General features: G+C 43.6%; 1 protein-coding gene across 3 annotated transcripts in view; it reads right to left on the bottom strand.

The window, feature by feature from the left end:
- The window catches only part of SLIT2 (slit guidance ligand 2), a 464,358-nt gene extending 438,894 nt beyond the window's left edge, over positions 1–25,464 (bottom strand). For all 3 annotated transcript variants that reach the window (XM_059721607.1, XM_059721606.1, XM_059721608.1), the window contains exons 1-3: positions 25,208–25,464; positions 23,620–23,691; positions 22,401–22,472 (exon numbers count right to left, since the gene is read on the bottom strand). In XM_059721607.1, coding sequence (XP_059577590.1) covers positions 22,401–22,472; positions 23,620–23,691; positions 25,208–25,371 — 308 coding nt within the window. In that variant the 5' untranslated portion in view covers positions 25,372–25,464. The remainder of the gene's footprint in view (positions 1–22,400; positions 22,473–23,619; positions 23,692–25,207) is intronic.
- Positions 25,465–25,904: the final 440 nt, after the last annotated feature.

Below are 25,904 nucleotides of genomic sequence, written 5' to 3'. Positions count from 1 at the left end.
ACGTGAGCTGAACACTGTAATGCAGCTTCCCTAGTATGGGAATTTAACAAAGATCTGTGGGTTGCTTCATGTGGAAGTCTTACAGATTTCTGATACAAATAGACTAAGTTGGATCTCTGGTCTGCCTCACCTTTTGGTGGGAGAAGCATACCAGTCAACACAAGGGCTAGGAACAGACATGCAAAAAGCCTGAGCCTGAATTGATTCAAGCTTTGCAGGTTAGTCTAACCTAGCTAGGCTGAACCAGTTTGTAACTGGCCAGACATTCCCTCTGGATTGAGGAAACTCAGGCACATGCTGGCAGTGGCTCAGGTTAGAAGCCAGGAGGTGCTAGAGCAGCCCTCCCTTCCCTTGCACAGTGGTAAGCTGAGGGGGGCTTGGCCAGGCCCTGGCAGGACCTCTAATTAGGGAGGTCTGCCTGCACCATCCAAAGCTTTTCCCCAGTGGCTGCTCATGGGGTGGAGTGCTGCCAGATCCCAGGGATGCAGTGCATACATCTGTTGATGATACGGAGCTTTTTTTTTTTTTTTTATCTCCCCCCTGCTTCTTTATACTGTCTGCAGCAAACTGACAGGCAAGTAAGCCAGCCCGGATCTGATAACAGTGTTTATCCCCATCAGCAAAACAATAGCCTCTCTCCATTAATTCAAGCTCTTCTTAAATAACTTACCAGCTGACCTGTTGATTAGAACAGTGACTGTTTATAGCTTTTTGGAGCCGTCTGCCTGCCCCAGAGAAATTGGAGACGCACACACACACACACACACACACACACACACACACACACCCCTCTTGACATTAGCTAGCATACCACATGCCTAGAGTCTGTTTTGTGGGAGATGGAAGGCAGGTACGGGGCATCCCTCCTTGAGTAGTGAGCAGCGAGGGTGGGTAGGGTAGGGGGAAGCCAGGCAGACCCTGCTGTAACTTTAGTTCCTGCCAGAGCTGCAGCCAGGGAACATAGGGAAGAGAGCCCCAGAGGGCATGCTGAGGATGCTGGGGGAGTCTGGTTTATCTGAAACTAGCAAGGGGTTTGAAAATGGATGAAACCACTTTGAGATGAACCTGGTTGAATGTAGTATTAGACTTAACTGATTTGGCTCAAACTGGTTTATGCAATGTCTGTTCCAGAACCCTTGCTAGTTAAGATAAACCAGACTCCCCCAGCATCCCGGCATGCTCTCTGGGTTGGGAGTGGCTCTCTGTTCCATAGCAGAGATAGTCCCGCCCCTCTGATCACTGTTGGAGCTCTGGCAGAGACTTAAGGTACATTAGGGTCTGCTTGGCTTCCCCCTACGCTACTACCCCCCACCATCCCTGCTCAAGCAGGGATCCCCGTCTCCTGCCCATCTGCCACAGCACAGACCCCAGTCCCACGGACCCTAGGCATGTGGTATGCTAACTAATGCCGAGAGGTGTCTGTGTGCATGTTTCCAATTTCACTGGGAAAGGCAGACAACAGTGGGGCTTAGGGCTTTTTGGAGCTAATCAACAGGTTGTCCAGTAAGCTGTTTAAGAAGAGTATGAACTAATGAAGAGAGGCTATTGTTTTGCTGATGGGGTGATAAACACTGTTATCAGCTCCCTTTCTTTTTTTTCCCCCCAGCACTAAAATGGTATACCAAGAAGGTGGTAAAATAGACAGCTGAGATTGAGACCACCTAAAAATGAACTTCAAATGAGGCCCTTGCACCATCTCACCTGTATGGAAGTATAAAATCACTTATAAGCTTCTCAACAAAGTGAAGGCCATCTTCTCAGTGATACAAGGAACATACAGAGAAGCTCAAACACAGGCTCTACAAAGCTTAGGAGGAATATATACAGATCCTGAAGAGTGGCTTCTGACAGCTGGATCTGTCCTTTGTAGAACTGTAGTACTCTGATTTGAGGAATCAAGCACACAGGGAGGTAACAAGCCAAGATAGTGATATGGCATGAATTTAAACAGGACCATGAAAGATTGACTTGTTTCTGGTACAGACAGTAAATCAAAAATCCTGGCCTTGTTTCTTCTGATTTCAGAAATCACTCTGGGGCTCAGAATATTTCTTGAAACCGTATATATAAAAATAAGCTTTGTTCCATTGTTTACTGACTCAGGAAGTCTGCTAAACTGATGCTGACTAATAGGAGATGAATACCATACAGGAATACCCCATTCTGATGTCATGAAGTCCAGAATTTAAGGGATTCTCTGCTGTGAGGAGACGAGCACATGGAACAGCTGCTGTGCAGCATACCTATACTACAAAATTTTAGATAAAACACAGGAAATCCATACAGGCCAATCTGATGGCTGATGTCTAGGCCAGCTGTAGCCCAATTTGTGTGGCCCAGAAGCCAAATCTACAAACACAGGCATTTAACAACTCTACAAGGCCTAGGCTCCTAAATACCTTTGTGGACCTAAGCTCAGATTATTTGAAATAGTTTCACCCCTCCCCGCTACACCCCGACTTTCCCCTGCCCCACTTGGTTTGTGGCTCATATCCATTTAGCAAACCATTCTGCAAAGACATGCTGCAGAACTAAAACACTGTCTACATGAAATTCTGCTACAGACCAGGCAGATGAAAACCAAAGTTGAAAGGTCTTCATGTGAAGCTTTGCAAGTAGCACTATACACACATATGCACCCTACATATCAGCATATGTGCAAGGCACTACTACATAGGACTGTGCAAAGCTTCAGTAGCCAATTCAATTTGGAGGAAATCTGTCCCAATTAAGAAACAGAATCTCTAAATCCAAATCAAATCAGGAGACCAATTAAAAGCTCGGAACCCATTTGGAAATGTTTCAGCTACTTTGGAAATTCGGCCATAGACTAAACAGGAAGCTGACACAGCTGCCTCCAGCAGGTAAGTCTGTTGGGGCTGGGAACTGGGGAAGGAGGAAAGGATTGGAGGAAAGGATTGGAGATGGGGCTGGGACAAGCTGTCCAGCTGGGACAGGGGGCACACATGCAGCAGAGTTCAGCAGGGCGCCACATGATGTGTGGGAGTTGGGGCAGCTCTTAGTCAGCCGGAGCCTGGCACTCTTCATCCCCAGCAGCTCGAGCTCCCAGACAGTGTACAGCACCCTGCCAAGCAGCACTGCACCTGCATGATGTGACTGCTGCCGCACAGGTGCCAAGTGGAGGGGGCAATCCCCACTGCCACCCCACTGCCCTGTGCTGTGCAGGGGGGCTCTGCCACGAGTACCCAGAGGCCCCAAATCACCGCTGCTACAGCTGCTGAGTGAGGAGCTTTAAAAAAAAATAATGAAGCCCCACACTCACTGGCTCTGGCAGCAGCGACTGAGGCCTCATTGCGCTCGTGGCAGAGCCCCCCCATGCAGCATGGGGCAGCGGGTATTGACCTCTCCCCCCCCCCACCTGGCACCCACGCAGCAGCTGTTGCATCATGTGGGTGCAACGTAGCTCAGTAGGGTGTCACGCATCGTCTGGGAGCTGGGGTGGCTCCAGCAGTCAGCCAGAGCCCAGCACCACTCAGCCCCAGCGGCCTCAGCTCCCAAACAGTGCATGGCACCCTGCTGAGCTGTACTACACCCATGCTATGGGACAGCTGCTGTGCGGGTGCCAGATGGGGGTGGGGGAATCCCCGCTGCCCCCTACTGCCCTGTGCTGCATGGGGGCCTTTGCCACAAGCCCGCAAAGGCCCTGCTCCCCACTGTTGCAGCCGATGAGTGCTGGGCTTTAAGTGCTGAGAGGTTGAGCTCGGCAGGGGACAGGGCCATGCAGGGCAGCCATGGGGGCTTCTCCCATCGCTCCCCCCACCCTGAGAGAGGCAGGCACATAGGAGTCATGGGAGAACCTGTAGCTGCCCGGCTATATCTGCCTCTCCCCAGGCAATCCGAATTTCTGAATCAGCACCAAATCTCCGATTCTTATTTGGCCAAATCGAATGGGGACAGTGATTTGAATCACTGAATCACTGTCCTCCAAATTGGCCGAATCTGAATTGAATACTTCCCTATTCACACAGGCCTACTATTATGCCCTCATCATCAGTTCAGATGTTAAATGGACTATGCAGGCTTGTAATGAGTTTAATCTGTCCTTGGCTGAGGGTGCTTTTTCTGACCCAGAGCAAATCAAAGCTCCTAGAAACTACCATCTACAATACGACGTCCCTTTTTTTTTTTTTTTTTTTGGACTTACTAGGATGCCCAGTACATTCAATGAAGAAAACAGCACTTCCTTGCTAATCAGCTACCCAGCCAACTCTTTATTGACACAGCAGCCTTACCCTGAAAGTTGGGCTGTTAGCAGAGGAAAAAGAATTTTGTGTATATTCCAAATAGCAGTTCCTTGCACCAGTAATAACTGGACACCACTGCGAATTTCTTACATGCATTTACTTTCATAACACATGGACCTCCCCCACAACCCCCTCCCCCCCCCCCCCAAAAAAAAAAATCAGCCCTCCAAAAACATTCACCCCAACTTAAACAGCAAAGCTTATTTTCTATGCTGGAGTGGAGAATGGAAGTATGGAGACACTATAAAATCACCTTTTCCCCCTCCCAGTGTCAGGGAGGAAAGGGGAAGAGTTCACACTTTATGGCCAGAACTGTAGTGTTAACCTTTTCACAGCTGGTGAAGAATTCACAGTAGCTTTTGGCTGTGAGAAGGTTGACACTTAAGCTTTTCCCTAAACAGTACCCGTCAGGATTCAGCCATAACTCTGGACAAATCTTTTTTTTTTTCTTTCTGTCTGCTTTCTCTAAACAAGGTGTGTGTATGTGTTATTTGGGGATGTGAGGTATGCAAGCAAATTAGGTATTTTCAGTAGATCAGGTAGTCAGAGCTCTGGAATTACAGCACCTGCTGGTCAGACTGATTGTACATTTAAGTGAAGCTGCAGGTTCCTTCACATAAAAGCCTTCATGGAGAAAGATTAGCATACTGCATACTTATTAAAAGATGCGACTTTCTTCAGTTAGAATAGGCTTCAGCTATACATATCAACAGGAAGGATGTCTGTATTAAAGGACAGACAGGGCGCGTCCACACGAGCACACGCATGCCTCTTGCCCTGCCTCAAACCTATTTGAGGCGGGGCAACAGGCACACGCAGGAACAAAAAAATGTTCCCCATGCTGCAAACTTGCAGCTCAGGGAGAAAATCTGACCCCTGGACATCCAGGGGTCTAAAAAAAGTGAAGTATAAAAAAGTGAAATATAACTCTACCCCCCGCCCACATCACTGCCCCCCACCCCATCCTTTAAAAAAAAAAAAAAACCAACCCTGGCACTTACTGGCAGGTGGAGCTGCTGTGGGGCTGACTGGGGCCCTGCCAGCACAGTGCGAGGCAGGGTGACAGCCCCAGCAGCCCCAGCCCGGGCCCTGCTGCCCCACCACTGTCCTGTGCTGCCTGGGGGGGCTCTGCCAGAAGGTCCTGGAGCACCTCCACCCCTGCTTCTAAGGTAAGCAGAGGCTTTTTTTTCTGTTCTTTTTCTGGGTTTTTTTTTAAGTGATGGCACCTGGGATTGTGGGGGTAGCCTTGGGGGCCTGTGGGTGCAAGCTGGGGAGTGGGGCTGGGTGGGGAAGCTATTGGGGGGGTTGCAGCAGTGGGTGGGGGATGGGGCCAGATGGGGCAGCAATCGGGGGGCTGGAGTAGGGCATGTGGGACTTACAGGGGGGTGATAGCCTCTGCGGGGGCCATTTGTCCCCTGTTGGGGGTCCGAACCCTTTGTGTGGGGGCCGAACCCCTTTTGGGGGGCCGAACCCCCCTTTTGGATGGTGTAGCCCTTGTGTGGGAGCTGAACCCTCTGTTGGGGGGCTGAACCCCTTGTGTGGGGGAACTGTAGCCTTTGTGTAGGAGACCAACCCCTTGTGTGGGGACCATCACCCTGAGGGAGGGCAGCAAAATATGTATTCATGAAACCTGTATTTAGAGTTCACTTTATTATTATGATAAAAGACTTGCTTTAACACTAAATATCTCAATAAAACATTGTCCAACATATCTCTGTCTCTCTTTATAAATGGTCTTTTGTGTTACTTATGGAGTAACATGGATTTGGGAGTATTTTAGAGACTGACTTTGGGATTTTTATTTATTTATTTTTTTTAAATCAGGTATTTTTCAGTTTTCAAATATGGAACACCAGAATTCCTGCTATGGAGGCCAGTGGCAGGACCCTGCCTGCTCAGAGCTGGCATCTTGGACCCATCTGGCTGTGCCTGACCTCCTGGCCAAATGGGGCCAGGAGGACATGCTTTGACAGTTCAAAGCAGGCCACCACACCCAGAACGTCTTCCGGGTGATAGCTGCCCAGATGGCCGGGCAAGGGGCACAACTGGCAGTAGTACCGCACAAAGGCCAACGCTGCAACCGCAGTCCACTAGCAGCTGGCCCAGAGGGGCAGATGCCTCTACTGGCTCTGCAGTCCCCATCTGAGTCCGGCAGGTGCACAGCAGGTAACAGCCGGGCAGCAGCCCCCACTGCCAGATCCCTGCAGTGGGTAGAGGGTGCAGGGAACACTCGGGGCTGCTTCAGCAGTCCAGCTGGCACAAGGGGTAGTGTCCCCAGGTACCAACTGGCTGGGCCCCAGAAGCTACTTGCCAGGGCAGCTTTTTATACTGCTGGGGGCAGCACAGGTGTCTGGGAGAAGATCTGGGAGAAAGAAGCCAGGCAGGGTTATTTTGCCCCACGTGGCACAATTTGCTCTACAACAAAGTGCATGTCCAAGCACGTGTGTTGAGGAAAAAAGCCCTGGCTCAAATCTGCACTTCTATAGCAGCTGCTGTAAGCACACGTGCTTGCATGTGTGGATGTGCCCACAGGGTTTAAATCCTAAGAGAACGGAACCTGACAAAAATACAAGATGCCTAGTCCTGCTGTACAGAAGTATTTTCATACTATATTTTGAAAAAAGGGGCATCCAAATGGAGAGGTTGGAAGGGGGAATGGAGTACAAAGTGAAAGGAATAGAATTGTTGTGAAAATAAGAGGAAACTGACAAAATGACAAGTATCTTGCTGTTTACATCCTGTCACAAAACAAATGTACACCACAATTAGAAAAAAAGAAAAAAATCAGATCACAGGTGTGTAACAAACAGAACTGTATGAAACAGGAGAGAAGAGATTTAGAAGTCATTTCTATGCTCCGACCCAGAAACAGTTCTCTAAGCCATTCCTAAGAAATATTTGTGACCCTCTCATGAAACTTCCAATCTTGGAGATTCCTGAAATGATGTATTTTAATGCTTAACTATCCTTACAGTTACAACTTTCTTCCTAATGTTTACTGTTTCTTTGTTATTGCAGTATAAGCCTGTGCATATCTGTTCTGGGACTTATAACACTTACTTGAACAAAAGTTTAATGATAATGTATCATTAGTTATATTATTCAATTTTGCCACCTATGTACAAAATTCATGCATACACAAAAAACCCACACTTCAATGTAATGTTGTGAAGGCAGATCAGTAACATTAAGATACTACATGGAGACTGAAGATAACCCAAAGCTATGCTTTATACATCTAAAAGTTCAAAGTTAAGCAGTAACTTAAAAATCCAAACATATTAAGGAATGAAACCATAAAGTGAAAACATCCTAATAAGCCCCAACTCTGAATAACTGTTACAAAGACTTCTTGATTCCTAGAGTCCTAGTCCTGGGGCTATTGGTGGTGTTACAATGAAGGATAGGGGAGAGGAGCCAACACAGCCCTTTAACCAAATAATATGGTATGGAACTAGCCTTGTGATAGATATAATAAAGCTGGGAAGTACAAGAGTAAGAGGACATGACAAAATAACAAGCAAGCAAAGATGACAGGCTCCTTCAGGAGCCAACTAGATGCTTTTATAGTCTAGCCTTGAGAGAAATATTACTGCTGGGCTAAGTACAGACATTTGGGGAGGTTAATTAGGTTAAAAATGGCCGCCCAACTTAAACTTTGCTTTTTCCAGTACTGACCTTGCACTTACGGACCCGATCTCAGTGACTGGTAAAAGAGCACACAGCAACTGCTGACACTTCCTTAGCCTGACAAAGGGTTTTTGAACCCGAAAGCTTGCTTAATAACCATTCTCCAACCATTTGGATTGGTCTAATAAAAGATATCAAATTCACCCAAGGAACCTTGTCTGCCTATATCCTTAGACCAACACGGCTACAACCTAAACCCCTACAGAAGACCCAGGCATACAAGCCAATCTAAAATTGCAGAATCCAGTTTAAGGTAAACTTAGATCTATGTAGTATTAAACTTATCTGATTTAGTTCAAACCAATACATGGAACTTTAGGGCTAGGGACAGACATTACACATAAACCAGTTTAAGTTATCAGAAACTGGTTTAAACTTGTAACAGAACAGACATTCAGTGCGCATAAACCAGTTTCAAAATGACTGAAACCAGTTTGAGATAAACCTGCTTGAATGTCATATAAGACTTAACTGATTTCACTCAAACAGGTTCATGCAATGTCTGTTCCAGACCCCTTCTTGGTTTAACTTAAAACAGAGTCCCCCACCATCCTGGCACGCTCTCTGGGCAGGGCTCTCTGCTCCAGCCAAGCAGGGCCCCACCCCTCTGCTCCCCAGCTAGAGCAGGGACAGGCAGGGGAAGGGGTCTGCCAGGCACTCCCTGCTTGCTGCTGCAGCGGCAAACCACCATGGCCTCCGAGAGAGTGGGGGGTTATTCTCTCCTCTACTCCCACTGCCCCTGGGGGACTGCAGCTAGGTCTGCCCACCCCAACCACCATCAAGCAGCAGAATAAGCCCCCTCCCGTCCCCTCCACCAGACATAGGGGGGATAACCACCATCCCTGTCCACCCCTCCAAGGGGCCCTGCTGCCAGCATCTGGCCCTGCCAGGTGTGGGCTGGCTAAGGAAAGGGCTTCCCTGGCCCGGTCAAAGCTGCCGGCAGGCCCCAAGTCCAGCAGCCGCCACCACCACACCTCTTGCCCTGTCCAGCATCCAAAGCTGCAGCTGCACAAGCAACTGTGGGCTGGCCGGGCCAGGGGGGCTGCTCTCCCCCCCTGCCTCCAGCTGCCACTGCCGTGACCACCACCACAGCCACAATGCATCGCTGGGGGGCAGGGCGGGGCGGGCAGGGAGGCGGGGGGAGCTCCTGCCCATGCATGGAGCTCCAGCTCCTGGACACCTTGGAAGCCAGAGGCACCCAGGTGAAAGACTTCAGTCTGGGGACTGCAGCTCAAGCTCCACAAATGGGGCAGAAGCCACAGGGCTGAAGCCCCTCCCCCCCTGCCGTGCCTCCCAGAGCGACCCAGGAGTTGCAGGAATGGGAGGGGGAGTACCTGCTGGAGGCAAGGGGAAGATGGCTTGGCCCAGCAGGGCTGTTTTTCTCTCCTCGCCTCCAGCTGTGGCTCGCCTCCAGCTGCAACTCAGGGCTGGGGGACCTTCCTTCAGCCTGGCATGAGCTTCCTCCATTCCACTTGGTCTGCTGGGACAAGCCAGTTTCCACTCACCTGCAGCAGTTACTGGGGCAGGGGGGCCCTTCAGCCCTGTGGCTTCTGCCCTGCGTGTGGAACTCCAGCTGCAGCCCCTGGACTGAAGCCTTCCACCTAGGCGCCTTCCAAAGTTCTCAGGAGCGGGAGCTGGAGGGGGCTTATTCTGCCACTCAGCAGCAGTGCTCGGGGCACGCAGACCTGCCTGTGGTCCCCTGGGGACAGTGTTGGTAGTGTGGAGAATAACTCCCCTCCCTGCCCCCTCTGCCTCAGGGGCAATGGCAGCCCACCACTGCAACAGCAAGGGGGGAGCACCCAGCAGACCCGGCTCAGGTTCCCGCTGGTACAACAGGGAGGTGAGAATTAAACCACTGTCTGGCCAGTAAGCCCAGACTGGTCATGCCCTCCCAGCACAGCTTTCCTTCAGACAAAGGCATGCTCTAGCACCCCCTGGTGCCCAGCCTGAGCAACTGCAGGCATGTGCCCACATTTTCTCAGTCCAGAGGCAACATCTGTGCTGTTACAAACTGGTTCAATCTAGGTAGGCTAGACTAGCCTGCAAAAGTTGAATCAACTCAGACTTAAGTTTTTTGAATGTCTGTCCTTAGCCCTGTACACTTTCCCTGCACAGCCCCAGGGCTGGGAATACCCAGACACCAGTCCCAGATCTAGGGCTGCTCTTTTCACACCTCTGCCTCTCCCTCCCTCAACCACAATGGGCTATATTTTGTCCCCACACCCCCTTACTCCCTCAGCCCAGCCCAGGTGTCAGTTGGCAAAGGATCTAAAAAGTAGCCCCCGATCCCCGCAAGCCTCCCTGATTGCACCAGACACTCTTCAGCCCCAGAAAAACCCTGTGGATTGTGTCTGTCCCCTCCCAACCCCATCCACGGGTTGGCCTCCTACCCCACCCTTTGCAGGTTACATCTGCTCCCCATCCCCTGGCAGACCCCTGATCCCCTCCAACCCCACTAACCTTCCACCCAATTTTCCTATCACATACTAATGCAGATCAGGCATCAAGTCTAATGCTAATTCCAGTTTAAGAGGAAGAATTCTGATTTGAACAATGACAGACACACACCCCACAGACTTAAAGTCACTGAATATAAGAAATGGCAGATGATCAGACCCACAATCTACTCCGTTTCAAATGCCAGGTCAGTACACTGTTTCCAATGTTTGGAACCTTCGCTGGGACCACTGCAGACAAACTGTCATTAATTCATGTGTACTTCTTGTTGCATTGATAAGAAAGGTGCTAAGAAAGACATGGTTTTGATGCATGCACCTGGAGTATGTTCTTGGAATCCTCCAGTTTGAGAAGTGTAATATCATAACAGCAATTAAAGCTAAATATTTACAGAGAAAAGTCCCAACACTGTTCTACAAATTCGAGACCATGCCATAAAAGGAAGGATATAACAAGAAATCCTTATCTTATTCAATGTTAAGAGTTTTGTTTTTCAGGTTTCTTTTGTGTAATATAAAAACCTGAAATAATATATGAGGTGAGAGCTTATTACATAATGAGGAGAGAGTAAACTAAAAAGCTAAAGCATGGTAGAAAACTTTTGGTTCATTATTTGGCAGCATTCACTGGGAAAACGATGATGGATAATATGCATAATATGGATTGGGAATGTAAGCAAATGAGTGACTCATGGAAGCATAGAAGAGGGAACTGCGATGAGATATGCAAAAAGCTGATTCTTTTGAGGAGCTATAAATGAAAAGAAAAATAAGATCTCAAAAGACAGGACAGAAAGAAAAGGGACAAGCCCAAGTGTTCTCAGAAGGATGGAATTGTATGTCTGAGTCAAGGGTGGAAACAATAGGGCTGTGTGTGAAACACCATTATTTTGTTTCAACTTCCGTTTCACTGTTTTGAAGGGACAGTGTTTTGTTTCATTTCATCAAAACCGCTTCGGCGTTTCAACACGTTTCAATATTTTACCCATAGGCTATAATGGGGAATCATAAAAATGCCTAAAACTTTGTCATTTCTTGCCTGATTTGGATGAAAATTGCAGAGATGGTAGCCCCTTCTGAGAGCATGAAGCCTGCCAAGTTCAAAAAAGATAGGTGCAGAGGTTTCTGTAAAACTGCACCTCAAAGCAACACTATGCTTGTTCAAAGCAAAACTCCTGACACTTGCTGGCAGCAACAGCCTCCTCTCATCCAGCACACAGATCTAGAGGCTTGTACCCCAGGAGGCCTGCAGGGCTGTGCTGGACTCCTCCAGGTGTTGCAGGTCCCTGGATCTGCATGCTGGATGACAGGAGGCTGCCACTGCCGCCAGGGACTGGCGCTGGGCACAGTCCGCACCCAACGCTGGGGAAGATAGATTCTGCCACTGGTCCCAGGTGGCAGAGGCAGCCTCCTCTCATCTGGCGTGCAGATCCAGGGGCCTGCAGCCCCACGAAGGGAGTTTGGGAGAGCCAGGGCTGTGCTCCACCTCCCACCATAGGGCTGAGTTCCATGGGGCTGCGCTCCCCACTGGGCTGAGCTCCATGCAGCTGGCGGAGCTGCTTGGAGTGCAGTCCTGGCTCTCCCCTGCCTTTTACCACCAGGCTTCTTTGAAACTTGAAACGTTTCAAGTACCATCATTTCGTTTCAAAGCTGTTTCGAAGCTTTGGGGGGGCGGAGGGGGAGGACTGGCAGGGGAGTCAGGCATTCATTAGGCCTGGTTAACCCATTTTAGATTGGATTAGCACAGGCTGATCTAAACTTAAGTCACCTCTGAGTTGAGCTAACTTAGATCAAGTATGCCATGTTTAGGGAGGTTTAAGCCTTGTGAACTTCTGCACAACCAGGCATATAAACAGACCTAACCTTGGTTAGATTAAATATAAACATTATGCTTATACCCAAAGATGTTTACATGGAAATACAAGTTTACTTCTGCAAACCTGGCCAGGCACGCCTACAAAAGTTGGAAGATTTCAGAAAAAACATCTCAACTGACTGTAATAGAAGTTGCTGTAATGTAGTGGGATCAGAGGCCTACCAAGGGATCAGAGATGACCATTACAGACTACAGAGAACAATAAAAGGAACCTCTCAAAAATACACTAACAGGTAAAAGCCTCTTCATAGTGGTGTATAGGAATGTAAAAGTATGTCATTAAATTAAGAGTCAGGCAGCCAAGTCCCCCTTGCAATATTTTTTAAGTTTACTCACAGTATTCTATACATTTCAGTTTTTTGCAATTAAAATAACCTCCACTATACCGGTTCCTTCTTTTAAGTATACTATGGTAATTCTGCTTCTTATTACACTATTGGCCTGAAATGCAGAGGTAAAAAAAAATAAAAATAAAAATAAAAATGTCATTGAAAAAGGGTTCTTAGAACCATGAAGAGTTATAGAATAACTTTTATATTTGCTATCTTAAATAACACTTTATTATAGACTACAACTAAAGCTTTACTGCAAAGAATCAGTATCCACAATATTACTTAAATAAGCAATATCTTGGGTAACAATATGGATTTTAAAGCAAAAATTAGGCTGCAATATATTATTACAAAGCAAGAGTTGGTTTCAACATTTTGCAACAGTGCAAACTATCCATTTCAGAAAAGTAAAAAAGGAGAGCATCCAGCAAACACTGTCACAAAAGATGAGTACAAAACAGATGTGGGAAAAATAAACAGCCTTCCTGCCTTGGAATTTGTAAAAAGGTCTGCAAAGAGCAAACAGGACTTCTCACTGCAGTTTGACTTCCAGACCCGTAAATAAAGTCCCATGAGAAACTACTCATAGATGAAAAAATATATAGCTAGAAGTAAATGTTGGAAATTTACACTGAATGTTTTCCAGGATATAAAGCCATCCATGAATTTTAGCAAGCATGTAGTATTATTCAGGAATTGAAATTTTGCTATATTAGCCTTTCAGAAGTGACTATTTTAATAATGTTTCTTCGTAAACACTGTATTCAACACTTGGTTGTATTCAATTGCTATGGCCCAAGTTTAATGCCTTTTTACCAGGAACTTTACAGAACTGAAAATTTTGCTAAAAGAAATTTAAAAGAAATTCTTAATACAAGATAACTACTGTAACAATTTTTTTTTAAATTACAAATACAGGTGCCGCTGTACAAGTATGTGAGATAGAGTCTGCATTCCTTTGCAAAGCAATTAGCACCACAGGCTTCTTGGTCTCCTCCCTGCTCCAAGATAAGGAATGTGCTATGTACTGCCCTTAAACCATGTAGGATTAGCTAGGAGAAGGATTTTTCACATCCGTGATTAACAAGAAATAACTGTTTTCTCCCTTCAGGCCTGTTCAACACCATATTCTACACCTGAACTCATTTACTTTTCAGCTACCTACAACAAATGTCTGGAAAAATTAACCCTTCAAGCACTGATTCTCTAGAGTGCCATCTTAAGCATTTAAAGGATTATAAAATCTACTCAAAATACAAATATAATAAAAATAATGTTTAAATTAAAAGAGGAGACATCAAAACTGTTTAAGTCTAGAAAATACAATTTTATACCTTAAAAAACTACTTATAATATCTCCAGTTAAAAAAGCAAGTCACTGGCACAGAAATGGGGCTTGCCTCATCTAGTTTTATTAAGCAAAATATCCCCTATTTCATTGTAGCAATTAGGGTTTAATTCAGAACATATTTTTACTAAGTGAAAAGACAGAGTCTCATTATCAAACAGAGAATGTGAAATTAAAGGAGACTTTAGTATACTAAGTAGAGACCTACTTTGCAGTGGGGGGTAAGAGGGAGGTAGAATAAATTCTGAGTAAAAATATACTATCATAAAAAGAAAACCCCAAAATAGCCCCTTCTTAAGGAATTACTAAACAATGCGGGTAAGGCTGGAACTAAAATTGCTAGAAGAAGGTAAAGTATTAGTGGTGCAAAGTACTTAAAGACAGCAATACACTTTATTTTATCAATTACTTTTGATAAAATTTAAAAGTGCAACAACCATAGTAATAACACATGAGTTATGGAGCTGAACTAACTGCTGCACAGTTAACATATAAATAGTTTTCATTCAAAACCCAAATTTTCTATCCCTAAACTTCTGAACCCCCATCTTGATTACACCTCTTTGCTCCTGAGACCTAGAAAACAAATTAGATACAACTCAGATATACAGTTAATTATGCTACCTAGCCAAAGTACTTCAAAATTTCCCAGCACTTGCTTTCCCCTCCCCCCAAGATTCCTATGACTCCGGCAGCCAGGGCACACAAAAACCCAAACTTATTTCAAAAGAAAAGTATGTTTCTATCTATCTAGAAGCAAAAGAAAATCTGAAACATGAACCCTGAAGGCTCAGAAGCAAAAAAAGTAGTAATTCAGACATTAAAAATAAGTCTGAAATTATCAGACACAAGAGCACATGAAATTCTCAATCCTGTTCATAGAACTTAGAGTTCATAATGATTCTCTTTATAAAGAATTTCACTCATTTGCCTGCTTGTAACTCAAGTGTCTGGGGTAAAAAGCAGCAAAATTATGTCATGGAACAATCCTGATGAAATGTCATATATAGATCTATTTAATCTTTAGGCGGTGTCCAGTATGGCAGGAAAAAGTAAAGTAATACCAGTCAACAGTTGAAGGTCATGACCATTACTATGAAAACTTACCCACTGACCCTGGCATAAATCACTTTTTTTTTTTTTAGTAGTACTAATCTGGGGAAGGACAGAGGAAAAATAATATTCTATTTTATATATTCATTATATTATGAAAACAGTACCCACAAAACTCTTTAAAAACAAACACACACACATAAAAAAGACTCAGACAGTCACTGAACTGTTTTCTAACCCTTCAGCAAAACTACTACCCCCCGTCCTCTATTTTTCTCCTTCCCCAGTGACCGACCAAATAGGTAGGTTAACATATGCTTAACAAGATTTACCATAATATTTCCACTGTATTTTTTCTATTTTAGGGTCCATTAACCATCTTAATCCACCATCCACCCTTTAGAATTCATGTAGACTAACTTCATAGGTTTTTCCAAAGCTTTATTTTCTGTAAAGTGCTACTGACCTTTCCCCTTCTCACATGATTTTATACTTCTAACAGTGAATGTTAATCAATAGGGGTTTGTTTTCATCTCATACTAAGAAACTATTTCATATATCCAACTATTCATGCTTTTGTAAAGTCAGATTTTCACTCAAAACTTTGGAAATACAGAAGTGAAAACTCATTTGTATTTTGGCAATATAATCTGATAGCTGCTAGTACAGACCACATGCATTTTTCAGGCTCTATTATAGTCTCATATAAAGCAGTCCTAACCACATATGGTATCTTTAGCCTTGGCCATTTTTCATATCTTCAAAATCTGGTACCATACAACCTCTGAATGCAGTATCAGACTTAAGATTCAAGTTATATGAACTTTTAAACAAAAGGTTAGGGTTACACTCTGGCAATACAAACTGTGATTTTTTCTAGATACAAAATTAGGAAACAGAACAAAGTACTGTTCTTAGTTAGATTTTCTTTCTTTATGGCTACCTATTTGCTTAGTGGGGGCTGTAACAGTGTGTCAGTTTAAGTTTTAAATTATTCATCCAGAATAAGAACAGCTTTAGTGACTTTTAGTGCTACTGAGTCTCTCACATTTTCATGCAACTACTCTCTTCATCATTAGTTGAAGGAAATGGTATTAATGCAGTTTGGGTATGAGAGCTCATTCCCAAATTACTAAATAAAGAAAAGATATTCCATTCCCTAACCAAGCTGAATCTATAACTTGTGACCAAGTAATGCTTAAAAATGCATTACATTAGTGCCTGAACTTTGCAACAAGACAATGAATAGAATAAAAATCCAAGTATTGTAAAAGAACTAGATGTTTCATTAAAAAGACGTTTTTCCAAAGGCTATCAAATCTATATATAATATATAAACCTAACTAACTTCGTTGAATTTCAAGAAACCTGAAATTGCTGCCATGGATGAACATAAAAGCTTTCTTAATTCAAGCTCAGAATTTGAAAGTTTACAACATTATCATCATATTTAACTCTGCAAAACAGATTCAGGTGAATAAGTTTGCATCCTAGTTTTTAATAATTGAGTATATAAGCAAGTTTACTAGCAATATTTCATGTTAATTCCTTCTACAAGAGTGCCTTAGAGTTACTAAACTATGAAGTGGTATGCAAAACACCAAGGCTAAGGACAGACATTACACATAAACCAGTTTAAGTAATCAGAAACTGGTTTAAACCTATAACAGAACAGATGTTCAATGCACATAAACCAGCTTGAAAATGGCTGAAACTGGTTTGAGCTAAACCTAGTTAAACATAGTATCAGATTTAACTGAATTAAGTCAAATAGGTTTCCACAATGTCTGTCCTAGATCCCTTGCTAGTTTAAGATAAACCAGTCTCCCTCAGCATCCCAGCATGTTCTCTGGGCTGAGTGGAGATCTCTGCTCCACAGCAGAGTTGGCCCCTCCTGTCTGCTCCCTGGCTGGAGCTCCGGCAGAGATTTCAGGCTGGTCTCGCACATCCCCTAACCACTCCCTGCTAAGCAGGAATTTCCCCCTGCCTTGCTGAGAGGTGTGTGTATATTAGCTAGCAGACCAGATGCTGTCTATGGTCCATGCTGTGGCAGACAGGACAAAGGCAGAATCAACAGGTAGCTGGTAATGTCCCTCTGCTGTGTTGTTAATGGGGTGACAAACACTCAGCTAGGGGTGATAAACACTGTTATCAATTCCCTGCTGGGCTGGTGGGAGGGGGGAGGAAAGAGGGAAGGAACCCCTCCCTACTCAGAGCCTCCTGTCTCCGCCTGGCCAAAACCCCCTCAGCTCAGCATTATTGAAGGGAAGGGAGGGCTGCTCTAGTGCCCCCCGGCTTCTAGCCTGAGCCACTGCAGGCACGTACCTGCATATCTGGGATGTCTGTACAGTTAGAAACTGATTTAGCCTAGCTAGGTTAAACAAACCTGCAAAGATTGAATCAATTCAGGCTCAGACTTTTTGAATGTCTGTCCCTAGCCCAAGCAAAAAAACAGTTTTAAATTTCAAGGGCCCAATCCAGCAAGTATTAATACACTTAATTAATCTTGTGCATAGTCCCTGGAAGTCAGTAGGACTCCTTTGAATCCAGTTATTCACCTGCATAAGATCAGGCCCTTAATCATCCTTTTAAAGGGCTACTGCTGTCCCTACCACATTCTCCACTCAATGTTTAGAAAAGGGAGAATTCTAACAGCTAGTTCTTCTCAGCACCCTACTGTTTCCTCCACTGAAGTCATCCATCCCCATGGTTAGCATACTTTGGATGTTAACTATGATATCTGGATAATAATCTTACTGGTTTAACATTTTAATTTCATGTATAAAAAAGGCTGACTCTACATTTAGAGTCTAAAAATCTCTATATGTCTAATTCTTTTTTCAAACCACAGCAGCTTTTTTTGGGCGGGGGAGGAGGGGGCGAAATCACATATAGTAATATTATTCTGCCCCATGAATTACTAGATTAGACTTTCTGGTTAGATTTCCCTGGAGAAAATGGGAACTATGACCAACATGCGCGTTGACTTAAAAGATATTTGCAGAATCAAAGCCCAGAGGCCAAGTTTTACCATTCTACATCAGCAGGAAGACAGTGATTTCTCCAGATCTAACTCAGCTCACTACCATATTATAAAACTTTGTAGTGGAAATCTGAAGTCTTGAGAAACTGTTACATCTAGAAATCTTCAGATATTAGGAAATGAAGGAACTACAAATGTCACTTACATAGGTGAGCTTTTTGAACTGTAATAGTTATCTCCTCCTCACGTAGAATATCTCATTTCCCAATACTTCAGCTATTGCAAAAAAACACACAAAAAAAACCCCACCCTAACAAATGCAAGAAACATCCATCTATTAGATTTCCACCACTGTTCAGAAGAACTTTTTGATAGCAACAAGATTTTTCCAAACAACTCTGGAATCATCATCTGGGAAAAAGGGTCCAATTCACTAGAAAGGATTTTGTTCAGCTCAAATTTTAGCTGCCAGATCTCTTTTTGGTAAAGCAGGGAGTACAGAAGAGAGTTAAGTATTAAGATATTAGTACTGTCATACAAACTGGTAAAAGAAAGTGTTTTTTTGCCTTTTTATAAATCCTTGTCAATGATTTAAAAAATAAATAAATAAATAAATAAATCAAACTTTTTCTCATGGTCCCAACCGTTATGCAAGAAAATGTGCTACTCTGGCAAGTTACTGTTTTCTACAATCCAGATATTTGTTAAAAAAAGGTTATAGGCAACTTCATCTTTTCTTTCTAGGCCCTGGTACACACCAAGTAACTTCACCACATGCAGCCCCACTTATGAATGAAGGTACATTGTTACCCTTTATATTTATGAAGAAAGTCTTGTAAATGCAAACCAAATGTTAGCAAGTACAATAATTTATCCCCTAATTTGTGCGTAGCCTTAAAAAAATGGGCAACAGATACAAACTGTCCCATTCACTGAAGTTTAATAATAATTGTTTCAAATGCCCCCATAGTTAGCAATTTCACTGATTACTTTTAAACAGAAGAACATAATGTTTGCTTGAACAGTTCAGGTGACTCTCTTTGCTTGGACATATCTCCTCCCTGACCACTAAACTTTCCAGTTTTCACTCCTACCATATCTCCACAACCTTCTAAAATGCAGTGAGGTATTGTCAGTACTATTATATGCAGCCAGCTGAAAACTGAGAATGTTGACAGCATAAATTAAAATGCATGTAGTACAAGAAGCAGGTACAACTCCATTAATGACTAATATTTTGATTTTTTGCTTCAATAAAGTAAACAGTCCTTTTTTTTTTTTTTTTAAATCTGAAACTACCATTAAATGTCTTCAAGTTTCACAAGAATGCCATAACATGTAGAGTTAACTTGACAAGGAGTACATAAGGTCTTGTTAGTTTTTACATATGCAATATAATTTGTGTATAACACATTACAGCAATGTAAATTGAGCAGCACTCCATTTCAAGAGCTACTTTATTACAGTGCTTACCTTTTTCCAGAGGGCCCAAGCAGTACAAGTAGAGAAGCTCCCCACCCACACACCCTGCCAAAGAGGGGCATGCTCTTATCTCTTCACACCTAAAGCCTGAGCCTGCCTTTATCTGGTTATCTCCACACATTTCCTGTAGCACCCTGCAAAGCATCCTGCTCCTTGGTTGAGGATCACTGGTATAAAGGACTACTTATGGAAGCTCTGGGTAGCAGGTTCAAGAGCCTCAGCAGAGAGAACATTTGTAGAGATTTGCATCTTAATTAGAAATGGGGGGTGGGGAGCGTGGAGATACAGACACTTAATAGGAATGTTCATTAAACATTCCCAACCCTTAACACGGGCACAGAGAGACCTATTTGACAGAAAAAAAATATGTATGGTTAAGTAATAAAAACTAAATACAAGTTACTTCTGGGACTTCTGTTAGACATATTAAACAAATGAACTGCATCAAAAGTGGTTTAATAATAGCTGAACTTCCAAAAAATGTGGCGTTCTCCATTTAACACAGTGTCCTTGCTTTTTAATGTATAAAAAGGAAATATTTGAAGAGTGTATCCGCAAATTTCCGAAGAAATGGTTTTGAATTCCAGAATCCCAAGGAGATGAATTGGCTGTCAGATAACAATGTGCCTCCATCAGATGGACTTGGCAGTTGTAAACAAAAAGAATTTTCTCAGCTTTTCCTCACAAATATGAAATATTTGCTCTGAGCCAACAGCTGGGGTAATTTAAAGAGACTCTGAATATATATTCAAAATTACAAGCCTTTGCTTAAGAACACCTAAACTGAATTCAGCAGAACTAAAAAAAAAAAAAAAAAAAAAATCAACACCATCTAAAGGTGTTTTGTTAACATTGGTGTTCAGTTTTGTGTAGATGTACAAAACTTAAAGGTCACATTGGTATTTCTTGGTTAGTTTTCCAAATGAGATAAAGTTCTCCATTTGTCTGTTGAAGATAGTCATAAAACCGAATCCCTCCCCCATCTCCTTTGTTACCAGCACCTGTTTAAAAGTGCTTTCTGTTCATAACATTGAAAAAAATATAAAGTATCCAAATAGTCAAGTTAACAAAGGGAGTTGTTTAAGCCACCAAAAGGAAAAAGTTAAAAAGCTCTACCAACTTGTGTGCTAGATTTTTACATAAACCTGGCTAATACATTTGTTAATGTGTACAAAATTCTGATAAAAAACAATGCTGAATAACATTTAGGGCTCGCAATTCAAAATTTAGAATCTTTTGAAAATACTGCTATTTTATTGTACATGAAAGAACCTTCCTATTGGATATTCACACCAAATATTCTAAGCTACAGTGATTAAGATACTAAATAGTTACTGAATTATCTAGGTAATTTCAGGTGTTTTGTTGGCTACAGAATATTCAAAGCCTTATAACTTGATTTTACAATACGAATAAGACTTCTGTTTTGCTGGAAATACAGTTCCCAAAACAAGGTTTAGGAACATGTATTTTGGAGGGATTGTTTTGTTTTGTTTTTGTTCAGTGTTTTTTTTCCCCAACTGTACTAAAGAAGGAATTCTAGAAGGCTACTAACCCTCCAGATCCTGTATTACATAACAGGACATTTTTTTTTTTTTTTTCCTTTTTAAGGCTCATTCCTCAACTTGAAACTAAACAATGCCACTCTATCATAATCCGCAATTTATGTATTTCTATATTCCATAAAAGTTGGATTGCCAACTATCAGTTTAATTAGTTGAGAGTTCTACTAACTGTATGTAGACACATGACAAATTACAGGCAGCAGCTGTGGATGCAGTGCATGAAGCATAAATTAGGAAGACACCACAGGCCTGATTCTTCTCACTCACACTACTGTAAAGTAGGAATAACTTCAGGGAATAGGAGTATGCTGGGGAAGAAGAATAAACTGAGCCCAACTGCATGCTTCAGAGAAAGGTACAAAGAGAAGGCCTGATACTACAGTACTAAAGTTAAAAACAATTAAATTGGTATGTTGTATTACTAAAATATGCTTACATAGTATGTAAGTTGTTAAACATTCTACGCAGGCCCACGTATTAATGTAGTATGTTAAAGGCATCTTGCTCTCTTTCAGTAATACTAAACAGTACATAATCTATACATTTTTTTAAACTATTTTCATGTACAAAATACAAGTAGCAGTATCCTGTATAGTTTGGACTGAAGGACTGTAAAAAGGCCTACGTTGTACAAAACTAATGAAGTTTAAAAAGGCAGGAGCTCTCTTTCTACTTACGCCTCCTAATGCATGTATTTGGCCTATGCTTTTGCTTTTTCAGAATCAGACTCCTGTCCCCACACTTTACACACACACACTTAACAAATGGCAGAACTTACTTTAGAAGATAGCCAAACCCAAAAAGCATTATTTTTTCATTTAAAAAAATGCTACAGCAAAAAGTTTTATCTATTTAAAAAAAAATGCAAGTTGAATGTACACGTTGAATTTTTCCCTTCCTTATTTCATGGAACGTAAATAGTAAACACTTTGTGACTAGTAATTATTACACCGTTTCTGGTATAACACATTAAACAGACACTTAAACATCTCTGAGACTGAAATCTCACTTGCATCTCAAAAGTACAGAAAAGTTTTTAGAGTTATATTCTCATATATGAAAAGAGTCCTATTTCTAAGAGAATAACTGGTCCAACATTACATGAAATAGCCTTCATGGAAAGTGCGAATTTATATTTTGAATCTAGACTATTTATCCAATATTTTTCATCCATTGTATATACCAAATGAGAACCTTCTACTGCCCGTTTCTCAATAAGGAGTAGGAGTTTGAGTTTAAAAAAAAAAAAAAACAGAACAAAACCCGAACACTAGAAACCCCAAAGGTTCAGTGCCTTGAAACAACAAAAAATTGTTATGTTGCCATACATTTATAATTAAAAATACTTACAGCCTCTCCAGCTCTTTTAGATCTTGGAATGCTCCCCTTTCAATAGCACTAATCTTGTTCTCCATGAGCTGACTGAAATGCAGAATATTATAGATAGTGAGTTTTAATGGCTGTATGATTACTGGTTGCATTAACACCTGCTATTACAGCACTTCAGCAACTGGCAGCTTGAAACCATCTCACCTTTATTAACACTATGATTCTTATTCAGAGTGAGATTTCACAATATGTTTTGGAACTCTGTTGCCTAACAATCTACTGGGACACATGTCCACAAAAGGAAAAAAAATAGTCTTTTCCTCATTAGAAGAAATAAAAGTAAACCTTGAACATGCTCAAGAACTTTAAAGCGAAAGACAGAAAGAAACCACACAGTAAGCAGTAATGACACAAAAATCCACTTCAGTATGTAACATGATGAATCTACTATCCAATCTGAGAAGCAAATTAGGATACATTACTCTAATGTGAGAATTAAAAAAAATGTATCATGTAATGTAGTTTGATTTTGAAATGCTCGTGGCATAAAATAGTTACAACTCTTTTCTGGCTTAGAAGAATTTTAGAGTTTAATTTTTTTAAACTCAATCCAAAAAAATCATTTAGCTTCACTAAAAGAAAAAACCCACAATATAGCAGTAATATCCTTTAAGCTCAAGTGTGCACCTAGCTAAAGTTAAATACCAACTTTTTATTTATGCAAAAAATATATAGTTTTAATTTCTCTCTTTGTAAGGGAGCTTTATATAAAATATAAATTAAGTTTCTAATACAGACATTTTCAGTAAAGTCAGTAGAAATACTTTCTATTTTTCTTGCTTTCTAATTTCCTTTTACGCCAGTTTTGAGGTAGAAAATTATATCTTATAAAAATCAGCAATCCCCCTCAGATGAGTTTTGGTTAACTCAGTGCAAAACTAAAATTTTCCTTTTTGATTTTTTACCTATTACTGGGGAGGGGGGGTGTTAAGTTTCATCTTATTTTACCCTATATATAACTTTAAGGAAGTATTAAAAATCACAAGTAACTAGAGGTAAAGATGCTGCTATTCCATTTTTAAGACCTAGAGTTATTTCCTACCTCTTATTAAGTCCGGATATAGTAGAACAGGAGTTTGCTGTGCAGAACATAGGACTTTTGAAAACTAAAGATACCTTTTTGCAGCTTGTAAAATGTAAACTCAGCCATATAATGTTAAAAGGTAAAATAAGAACTTACAGGACTCGAAGGTGTCTTAGACCAGCAAAGTCAGTCTTGGTGATTCTTGTGATATTATTTCCATTAAGGTCCCTAAGAAGAATAATTAATTACATACTAAATGAAACTTTGAACAGAATTATTGCCTTTTAAAAATGTCTGAACATGAAATCAAACAAGATCACAGGATGCAATCAGTGATCACTCCTTAATACTAGCACTAAATGAAAGGCTTATCTTTAAAGCAGTAGTTTTAAACTTTGTAATAGGAGAACCTTATTAAGTCAACACTGCTTTCCCTTTTATGCCTTGTATTTTCACTTAAGCAAATTGATCATCCAAAAGTTAAATAATGAGCTAAACTGTTTTTGTAACCATGCTATCATTAACTAGAATATCACTAATATTAGGACAAAGGATATTAGCTCAATGCTTGAAAAGACAGAACTACAAAACAAGTTGCAGCAAAAAAATCAAGAGTTATCCAATACAATCTGTTTGGGTAGCTACTTTTTACTGTCTTTAAGAGAGGCCATGATAGCAAATGTTTCTTTCTGGGGGGAGGGAGGGGAGGAAAACTTCATCCTTTAAGATTTATGTTTACAAGCATTTACCCTCCAACAATCTAATGTTTGTATGAAAAAACACCCAAACTCCTCCTTTACACTACAGGAAACCCACCGTGACTGTGAAGTGCAAACGGTGTTCAGAGGCAATAATGGAAATAGTGTTCAGGTCTTGACACTTTTGTTCAAATTTCAGCACCACTTTCCTTTCTGGAGTAACAACGCCCTTTTCTGGCATCTTAGGTCAAGATCTAAACTTGCCTGGCTTCCAGTCATTACAAGCAAAACCACGCTTTGCCGTGGCTTGACTGTACTTCTTGATCCAAGCCACCGGGAAAGCAGCCTTGCACAGAAACCCCACAATTACAGATTATATGTTATCTTTGCGGGGGTGAGAAGGGAAGGAGAAAAAAAATCAATGCATTTCATTTTGACATAACCCGGCCAGACACCATCTCTACCCAAGTGCCATGGTTTGTTCATGGGATGGGGGGAATCCTAGTCACTTGAGCATTCATCTCCCAGCGTGTGCACGCGCTGCTAGAGGAATCACGCCTTTAAAAACTGCTCTGAGCAGTCTCAAGAAGCTCTTCCTAATTCCTTCTCGCTTCTTTCCCTGCTCAAGTCTTTCGTTTTCCTGGAAGGCAAGGGGCAAGGCCACTGAAACCTGGCTGAGCTTTCAAAGAAGAGGTGGAGCGGCCCAAAGGCACCCACAAGGGTATGGGGGCTTGCTAGGCACCGTCCCGGCGCGGCTGGCGACAAGATGTGGGGCTAAACCCGCTCGGGGCAAAGCCGGGCCAGGGCCAGGGCCAGGGCCAGGGCGGAGGGTCCTCGCCTGGGTGCTTCAGCCCACAGCCCGGCCCTTCCGCAGGGCGGGGGGCGGCTCCCTGCCCCACTGGAGGGGCTCGGCCGAGAGCAGGAGCCTCAGCCGGGCCCTCGCATCGGCAACAACTTGGCTCAACTTTCCCTCAGGGCGGGATGGGAAGGGAAGGGAAGCGAGCCCCACCCCGCCTGCTCCGCCCGGGGCCGCGCCGGGTACTCACAGCCGCTCCGTGTTGCGGGGGATGTTCCTGGGCACGCCGCGCAGCGCCAGCCCGTGACAGTCCACGGTGCTGCCCGAGCAGGAGCACTGAGCCGGGCAGGACTGCGGCGCCACCGCGCCCAGCGCCGCCGCCAGCAGCCCCAGGGCCAGGGGCAGCCCCCCCATCCCGGCCGGCCGCCGCGAGCCCTTCGCCGTCCGACGTCCCGGTCCGCCTCTGAGACCAACTTCGCGGGTGGGTTGGGGAGGCGGGGGCGGGTGATGCAGCAGGACCTCGCTCGGGGCGGGTGAAGCAAAGCCGAGCTGAGCGCAGCGCTGGCGGAGCGGCTCCGGCTCCGGCTCGTCCTCGCCGTCCCTCGCGGAGCCCGGGGCTAGACGCCGCGCGCCCCGCGCTGGCCTGAAGCGGCGGCCGGCCCGCGGAGCTGCATGGCGAGCGCACGGAGCCGCAGCCGCCCGGGCCGAGGCAGGCGGGCAGGCGCGCCCCGCCGCCCCGCGCTCATCCGGGAGGGGAGGTAGAGGCAGCCCCGCTCCGCTCCGCTCCGCAGCCAAGTTCAGCCGCCAAGGCCCCTTCCCCCGCGCGGGGCACGGGCAGGACTCCTCGCCTCGCCCCGCCGCCGCCGCCGCCGCCGCCAACGCCGCCGCCGCGGTGACAGATCAGGGCGCTGCCATCCTCCGCGCGGGCTGCGGCGAGGGGGGGACGC

This window comes from Alligator mississippiensis, chromosome 2 (assembly GCF_030867095.1).
Source record: "Alligator mississippiensis isolate rAllMis1 chromosome 2, rAllMis1, whole genome shotgun sequence".
Classification (NCBI taxonomy): domain Eukaryota; kingdom Metazoa; phylum Chordata; order Crocodylia; family Alligatoridae; genus Alligator; species Alligator mississippiensis.
This window is presented reverse-complemented; position numbering and strand designations above follow the sequence as displayed.